This window comes from Vulpes vulpes, chromosome 2, assembly GCF_048418805.1.
Source record: "Vulpes vulpes isolate BD-2025 chromosome 2, VulVul3, whole genome shotgun sequence".
In the NCBI taxonomy this organism is placed as follows: Eukaryota; Metazoa; Chordata; class Mammalia; order Carnivora; family Canidae; genus Vulpes; species Vulpes vulpes.
The window spans coordinates 48,243,757-48,252,387 of record NC_132781.1 but is presented as its reverse complement, the minus strand read 5'-3'; the positions used below and the strand labels follow the sequence as shown (position 1 = coordinate 48,252,387).

At 62.0% G+C, this 8,631-nt stretch overlaps 1 protein-coding gene across 1 annotated transcript; it reads right to left on the bottom strand.

Annotated features, from left to right (window-relative positions):
- Positions 1-6,519: 6,519 nt before the first annotated feature.
- Positions 6,520-8,268, bottom strand: NRARP (NOTCH regulated ankyrin repeat protein). The gene has a single exon (XM_025987951.2). It carries the CDS (start codon positions 7,924-7,926, stop codon positions 7,582-7,584), a length of 345 nt encoding a protein of 114 aa, XP_025843736.1. The 5' UTR covers positions 7,927-8,268; the 3' UTR covers positions 6,520-7,581.
- Between the last annotated feature and the right edge of the window lie 363 nt (positions 8,269-8,631).

The following is an 8,631-nucleotide window of genomic DNA, read 5'->3' as shown; positions in this document are numbered from 1 at the left end:
GTGAATGGCATGAGTTATGCAGGAGGAAACATCGATCAGTACCTACCAGGCTCTAAATGGCTGCATTTTATTGAGTGCAAATTATACCACAATACAGTTGAGTTTTAGGAATATAAATGATAAACCTAACAATTTTCTTTTAGCTTTGAATAAAATAAAAAGAAGCCACCACAAAAGGACATCACAGAAAACCTTGAGGAGTACTTTATTAACAACATGACCTTGAGAATTCAAAGTGCCGGGTTACTTATTACTTTCCTCCACGATAAGGGAGAGGAAGGTTAAGGCGACAAGAACCAGGAACAGAGGACTGAGGGGCAAAGGGCCAGTTCCACCTGCAGACCCTCTGCACTCTCTGGGGTGTGGGAAGCAGAGGGTTCCTGGAGCCCTTTCCCAGCTTCAGAGCCTCTTTGGATTTCCTGATGGCTCCATAAGCACTGTATTGTTTGCTTGGCAGCGGCAGTGTGCTGTTCACCGTGGAACAGAGGACCTGAGCGCACAGTGGGCCTATTCGGCAGGGCTCCGGGGGCTTGCGGGTGTACACGCAGCGCCTGCCCTTCCTGTCTCCTGGGCCTGTGCAGTAGGCTGGGTCAGGCTCAGGAGGCCCCTCTTTTCTTCCTGTTTGGCCATCGTTGGACAGTTTTAATCCCTAGAAAGTTCCTCAGTACAAACTTCCAAACCTACAGGATTGGGTGGATTTGCAGACGGGTAGAGCAAGACAGAGCAGAAAGCACAATCGCTCTGATGATGTAGGACATGCTGGGGTTCCAAGCAAAGGATCGATGAATTCCTGAGATGTCTTTGGTGCACACAAAGGTGGTTTTATTAGGAATGCCTGGGTGGTTCAGCTGTTGAGCATCTGCCTTCAGCTCAGGGCGTGATCCCGGGGTCCTGGAATTGGTCCCAAATAGAGCTCCCTGCATGGAGCCTGCTTCTCCCTCTGCCTGTGTCTCTGCCTCTCTCTGTGTGTCTCCCATGAATAAATAAAATATTAAAAAAAAAAAAAAAAAAAGAATGGTTTTATTGCCAGCCTGGGGGTGGGGGTAGAGATAAAGAAGTTTTCAAAGGAACCTCTATATGTTGAGTAGACTCACGGTCCTGGGGGGTCGGGCTAGGATTGTCTGTTGCGCTCAATAGTGTCCACTGAGAGGCGGCGGAGCTCTCAGAGACCGCTTGCTCTGCTCAAGGATTTGTCAATGGGCTGTAAGTAGTAAGAAGTTTAACTTTTCTTTTGCCTTTGTCGCCCACGTCACCTGACAACATGGCCTGGGTGATGTCATGCCACCAGGGCTGGCACAGACTCCAAAGGGTCAGCCTGGCTTCCTCCATGACCGGCTCAACCAGGCACAGCGGAAATGGACTACATTTCCCAGCCGCCCCTGCCGCGAGGTTGGTCCTGTGACCCCGCCCTAGCCAATGGGGTGCGGGCAGGTGTCGGGGCCCTTCCTAGAAACCGGCCTGCGGGAGGGGATCCGAGCGCCGCTCCTTCCTGCCCGCTGCGGGGGCTGGACCTGCTGGCGATCTGCAGCGCTGCGGGAGGGAGCCCGGTGGTCAGGAGCCGGCACGGCCCGCAGTGTCGGGGAGCGGGGCCCTCACAGCGCGTCCCATGCCCGGGCTGCCTGACTTCTCCGTTGAGAAATTTTGCTCTATCTGGTTGGGACGTATCTGGGACGTCTTGAGCTTGGTTGCCCGGGGTTCTTGCCCGGGGTCCCCCAGAGGCCCGCAGACCTGCAGAAGTGAGTTTGATCCTTTGGGGGACCAGCCGGCCTCAAGGCTGCTGTCCAGCCTCCAGCTCCGAGCAGGCAGGAGTTTGCACACAGACTTTCCTTACCCGCACTTGTCCCGCGGCACCACTTCCACGGGGATGTGGTGGAGTGGGGGCCCGCGGAAAGGGGCCAAGGCCGGCCTCCACCCCCGCCAGCCCTCTGCTGAGGCTCCGGTCCCCGACGGGGATCTAGAGCGCCCCACCCCGCCCCTGCCATGACTCTGGTCCCGAAGTGTGACATGGGGTAGCCACGTCCACGGGTGTGCGACAGAGCCTATGACCTGTTGGTCATCCATTCTTTGTGGCCCCAGGGCCCTGGAGTGCCCTCTCTTCCCCACTGGGCCAAGTGGGAGAACAGCACACCCCTGCGGATCATTTCATGGGGACAGTGGAAGACGCACTTCCCAGACCGCGTCCTCCGGGGACCGCGGAAGCCACGAGTCGCTATGGAGTCAACGTACCCGCCTCTTGCTCAGGCCTGGGGCGGCTTCAGGGTGTCCCCAGCGGGCCGGGAGGGCGCGTGCGAACGGCGAGGAGCCGCCGGGAGGTCGTGCGTGTGTCGCGCCCTGGGAGCCCCGGGCCCGTGGGCGCAGTGCCCGGCGCGGCCGCAGGGCGGCAGCACAGCCCGCGCAGCGCGGTTCTGGGCCGGCGCCCCCACTGGGGCTGAGCCTGCCTCGGGGCGGGAGGAGAGCCCCTACCGCGCGTGGGGTCTCGGTCGAGTCGGGGGTCGAGGTTGGGAAGGCGCAGGGGCGTCGCAGGCGCCAAGAGCCAGGCTCGCGGGGGGGCCCCCTACCCCAACCCTCGTGGTTTCTCGGACGTGGGTCAGGGGGTGCCGCTGGTCAGGATCCTCGGGGGCCGCCGCCCCAGTCCCACCGAAGCCCAGGATACTCAGGCGCCGCCTCTGAGGGGATAACCCCGGACCCCTCTCAGTGAGCAAGCATCCGGCTGGGCTCAGACCCCCTGGGGGGCGCATGGCAGCCCCCACATGCAGCAGGGTCTGCGGGGCGCCGGGCGGGGGCGGGGGCGGGGAACCTCGGAACCGACGGCCTGTCCCAGGCCGTGACCCCAGAACACAGATGACAGCTGGTCTCTACCCCGCAGACACCCCGCGCCTGGCGAGTGGGTGCGCAGGACCGGCTTGGAGTCGAGGGTGGCGGGGCAGCCCCCGGGTCCCCACCTTATCCCGGCCTTTCTGAGCGCCCGTCCACCTCCCTGGGCCAGGGCCCCCACTGCCCACCCCCCATGCCGAGCCCCCAGCCTCCCCAGGCTGGTTTCCCCTGCCTCAGCCTCCTCTAGCCCGCCCCCAGGCGCGCCCCTGCCCCCCTACCTCCCGGGGCCCCCCAGCCTCCCCCGCCCGCCGGTCCCCCACCTCCCTTCGCCCTCATTAGCATAGCAGCTGCTCGCCGAGCGGGGACCGGCACGGAGGAAAGGGCAGAGGCCTTGAGAATGAATGGGGGCCACGGCTTTGGAGGGAGCGAGAGAAGAAAGACCGACAGACGCGCGCGGAGGGACGGCACGACGTACAGCCAAACAGAAGAATGCGCCCGACGGCGGGGAGGGCTGGGAGCGTCGCTCTGGAAGGGGGGCGTGCGGTGGGGGGGTAGGTGGGGGAGGGCGGCGGAGGAGGCTGCGCTGGAGGCCCCGTCCAGCCCGGGCCTCCTCCCCAGCTCCCCCGTGTCAGGCGCCCCGTGCCACCCTGTGCTGAGCCGCAGGACCCTTGGGGGACAGGCCAGAGGGCAGCCCTTCCCTCTGCTGCTCCGGACCTCCCCCTCCCTGGCCCTTGGCCCTCCCTCCTCTGGCGGGCTGGGCCTGGCTCCCACGCTGCTGGCCCTAGACATCACTTTCTGGCTGACCATTTTCCTGCATTTCCTGGTCTCTCTCTGGCATCCAGTCCAACAGTAAACACTTCCTGCGTCTGGCTGGGGGTCAGGTCAGAGAGACGTGGGTGGACAGAAGCCCCCGGCACCTCCAGCCAGGGGTGTGGAGCAGGCCCTGCCCTCGCCCACTCTGTCTGTGTCCTTTCTCCTTCCCTGTGGCACAGCCCCTGCCTGCCAGACCCCTCCAGCCTGGGTGCGGGGGCCTGGGTGCCGCTGGCAAGGACCCTCACTTGGCCTCCACACACAGACCTGCATGTCCTAGAGGCCAGAGAGGTCACCTCTGATTTCTTCCTTGCATGGGAAGGCTTGAGAGGATGCCCATGGTCTGCACAGCCCACCTGGGGAGGGACTCCCTGGTGACACCACTGGCAGGTTAGTGTCTGTTCCTGCACCCTGAGGATCTGGAGAGAGAACCTGCATTGCCCTGCTGGCTCCCTTGTTCATCACTTTGACCCCAGAAGGCAGGAAGTGTCTTTGGACTGGATACCCCCAGAGTCTGCCACCCACTGCCAGGGCCCAGGCTGGGGGGCCGGGTTGGCTGTGCACCAAGCAGCACCTAGGAAGAAGGCAGCCAGAGCCCACAAGGCCTCCCCCACAGCCGTGGGGCTGAGCGGCCCTGGCCTCCTTTATGTCCAAGCTGTGGAGAAAACTATTCCTCTGTGAGCAGCACAAAGCCTTTTTCAGTCAAATGTGTGTCTCAGAGAGAGGACTTCAGGGAGCTGCAGACGGGCCCCGTGGTGGCAGCCCGTGCGCCTGCCGCACAGGCGCACAGGCTGGCTGGCCTCTCCTCTGTGGGGACGGGACATCGAAGGGCCAGCCACTCTCAGCAGACCCCTCCCCACAGCCAGTGCCAGGAGTAAGCATTACCTGCTAGTGTTACCGCAACCTCCTCCCTGTGCAGGAGGGGGTGGGGCGCAGCAGTTCCCCGGGTGGGAATGGACCTGTGGTCCTGCCTGCCCCTGGACTGTCCACACCGCCCAGGCCTGACTTCATTCTCCAGAAACCCCAAGCAAAGTCCAAGTTCTTGTGGCAAGTTTCCCTTTCCAGGCTTGGCACCCCCAGCTGGCACCCTCGGTAGCTCTGCTCCCCAGCCCAGTGGACACCACCTCCCCTGCGAGCTCATTTGCATCAAATATTCCACTCACCTCTGTGGGTGTCAGAGCGGCTCCTTACTCCCCAACACTCAGGCTCTCCCGCAGCTGAGGGACAGTAAATGCTGATTTTGGCAACAGAAGAGGGAGCTCAGAAAACCCTCAAGGGCAGAACAGAGCAGGATATGCAAAGTGGAAACTTGGACCGTGGGGCCGAAAGCTTCCCGTGTGGAAAGGGCAGTGTGTCTGCAGGATAAAGTGCAGCCTGAGGACCTGCCAACGGGAAGCTGACACCCTCTGGCTGCTGCAGAGGGTCTGACTTACAAGAAAAAGCTGTTACCTTTGCCGGCCTCCCCTTCTCTGGGGAGGCTATCCTTGCTGAATGCAGGCATCCTCTTGCTCTGGACCCACCTGCTGTCGGGGCACCCCCCTCTCATGAGGCCCCAGTGCCCCAGGGGCATCTCAGGTTTGTGCATGGAGAGTCTTTCCTCTATATACCAGAAACGGACACCTGCTCTGAGCTCTCTGCAGGGACGTGTCCGTCTCTCTTGGGGTCTGTGGTCTTCAGGAATGGCTGGCTCCAGAGGCATGCTGGCCTCCCCAGCTCCCAAATGCCACCAGGGGACAGAGAGAAGAAGCAGGCCTTTTAGTCGTCAGGAGAGAGCAACTCTTGAGGTTTCCCAGATTTAAAAAGTACCCCTTCTGTGTGGCAGGTGGCCCAGCAGAAACCCACAGCAAAGGAAGGGGGTGGTAGGCAGAGGGGGGCCTGTGGCATCTCAGGCTGGCTTCGAGGTGGGAAGAGCTGCAGCTGCTTTGCCAGGGAGCAGAGGAAAGAGCCTGTGGGCTGGTTGTGGGCGCTCTCAGGGTGGCCTAGGTCCCCCCACCCGGCCCCCCAGCTGGAAGAGCATTCTCCCCTGGCACCTCACAAATTCCGTATGTGGCCAACTGGGGCTGGCACTTGAGTTGTGCCCAGAGCCAGTTTACCAGGCTGGGTGCTTGGGTGAAGACAAGCCAAGCATTGTGTAGACGGCACCCACAGGTAGCGTGTTGCAGCCTGACCCTCTTCCCAGGTGCCAAGAGCAAGAAAAACCAACAAACTTTTTTTAATTAAAAAAAAAATCAATGAAAAATTTATTCATAAATTTTTCATGCTGGGCTACAAGTCTATATCGTACGCTCAGGAATGTGCTGCAGACTTTATCCAGTTAGAAGTGATCATACCAGGACCCACACACAGCTTCCATATAAGCCTAGAAAGTCTTAACATTAATTAACATAATTAAAAAGGTATTTGCATCTAGAAAAAAATATACAGAAAAACTCCTTTTGGAGTAATCTGTGCCTCAGTTTCAATGTCTGCTTGTTTCACTGACATTATCAATATATTCTTCTCACACAAGGGTTTATAAAAGGCCCCAGATGACTGCCCGGGTCTGACCAGCCGCGCACAAAGGGCCTCCACCCACCTGTGTCCTCAAGTGCTCCCCATTTCTGCACGAAGGGTCAGCAGCACTCTACCCAGGGGAAGCCTCATTTAAATTTGAATAATTCAGCCTCCCTTTTATTTCTCGGGATCAAAACAACAAGGGGTGTGGGGTTGCATAGAAAATGGGAACCTCGGAGACCAGGAAGGGCGCCTTTCGGGAATAGTGACGCAGAAGCCCCGCCCCGGCCCAGGTCCCCGCGCGGCCCCTCCCCCACGTCGGGATTCGAATCGGGTCCGGGCGGCTCCGGGAGGCTGAAGACAACACAGTCCTTCAACTCACTCAGCAATTAGCACAAGAGATTCACAGTCTTATAGGTATTTTATAAAAATATAAATATGGGTACACTGTTGCCTTCACAACGCTGGATACAACGCCCTTTAAAATTGGGTTTATAACCAAGATTCAACAAATACACCTAAAACTTGGCTTAAAATATGTTAATATTTTATATTCTGTCATAAATGTTATGACATTTAATCGTGGCAAATCCATTTACTTTTTTTAAAAAAGTGTGCAACCAACTACCTAGAATATAAGTCGCTAGAAAAGGCCTCACGCCACCCCAGCCCCCGAGGAGCCTCTGCAAAGCCAGCAGGGTCGGGGCACGGCCTCCCACGGGAGAGGGCAGAGGGAGGCCCGGGGCTCCCCAGTCGCGCTCCGAGGAGTATGTCCGCGTGTAAGAGGGGGAGGGAAGGGAGGAGTGGCGGGGGCGGGGAGGGGGCCTCGCACGGGAAAACCATCAGGCTGGGCGGTGTTTTCAGTGCAACCAAGAAATGACAGACTCAAGTTTTTTTAAGTTTTAGGACTAGGAAAATAAAAACGCATCTTCCCCCCACAACCACATTGACCACGCACAGTATTTTCCAAACAACAACAAAAATCAGTCGCACAAACTGCACCCACAATGTGCACACACAGGATAAATAGTTTGGAGCCGCAGAAGAGCGGAGCGTCCCCACGGTCGCGCGTCCGGGCCGGGGCGGCGGGCTTCGGCCGCGGGTCCTGCGGGCGGCGGGGCGCCCCGACTCCCGAGCCCCGCCGCCCGCCTTCCGCCTCCGGAGAAACGCATGGACCGGAGGATCCGGTGTCTCGGGACTCCGAACTCGCTGGTGGCCAGACTCAGATTTCAAAGGGGCTGCAGCCCGAGCACCGCCCCTTCCCCCAGCCAGGCGGCGGCAGCGGCGGCCGTGGGCAGCCCTCGGCCCAGGTCCGGGCGGCCGCGCGGGAGCGGCGACCCCGGGGCCCCCCGTGGGCGCGGACGCGCGCGCCGGACTCGTGGTGGCCGCGGTGCGCACCGAGGTAGTTGGCGGGAAGGTACAGCAGGCGACACGCTCGAGGCCCACGTCCGGTCCCGGCGGGCATCACCGGCCGCCGCCCGCGTACTTGGCCTTGGTGATGAGATAGAGCACGATGTCCTGGTGGCCGCCAAACGCGGCGATGTGCAGCGCGCTCCAGCCGTCGCGGTTAGCCAGGCGGATGTCCGCGCCGAACTTGACCAGCAGCTTCACGAGCTCCAGGTTGCCGTCGATGACCGACTGGTGCAGCGCCGTCTGGCCCTCGGGCCCGAACGAGTTCACGTTGAACTCGCAGTTGGTCATGTTCTGCAGCAGTGACTGCAGCTCCTGCGTGTTGCCCTTGCGCACGGCCTCCTGGAAGATGCGCTGCGTCTGCGGCGCCGAGCAGGTGGACAGCTCAGCCTGGCTCATGCTGCCGCCGGACGCGGGCCGCGGGCCGTGCCGGGGCTCAGCGCGGGCGGCGGCGGCTGCGGCGCGGGCCCCTGGCTGTCTCGGGGCGCGCCGGGGCGCATGGAGGGCGCGGAGCCCCCGGGCCCCGCACGCCGCCCCTGGGCGTTCCGGGCGCTGGGGGCCGGGGGCCGCCGCCGCCGGGCCCCCGCCGCATCCAGCCGCGCCCGGGCGGGCGGGCGACCGGGGCGGGCACTGCGCTCGCGGGGGCCGGTGGGCCCGGCGGCGCCGCCGCGCGTTCCGGGTCCCTGCTCGCTGCGGCTCCCACGCAGACCCCACGCGCCTCCCCACGCGCAGCTGCACTCGCCCGCCCGCCGCGCCGGGGCGCCTTTTACCCCCTTTATATTTGCATAACAATAGGGCGCCCGTGACGCGCACGCCGGCGGCCCTACGATTGGGCGGTGCCCACGTGGGGGCGGGGCTGGGCGGGGCGTGCCCCGGCGGCCGCGCGCTTCGCCGCAGGGGGCGCTGGTCGCCGGCTCGGGGCCAGGTGGCGGTGCTGGGCTGGGGGGGCGTCCTGGATCCTTGCGCCCCGGGCTCCCCGCATCTCCGCCGTCGTCCCGCCTACTCTTCCTGTGGCCACCCGGGGAACCCCAAGCTGCCAGCTCGCGCAGACCCCGGCACGATCCCGGCGGAGCGCGGCCTCCCCAGGTGGGGGCTCGGGAACAT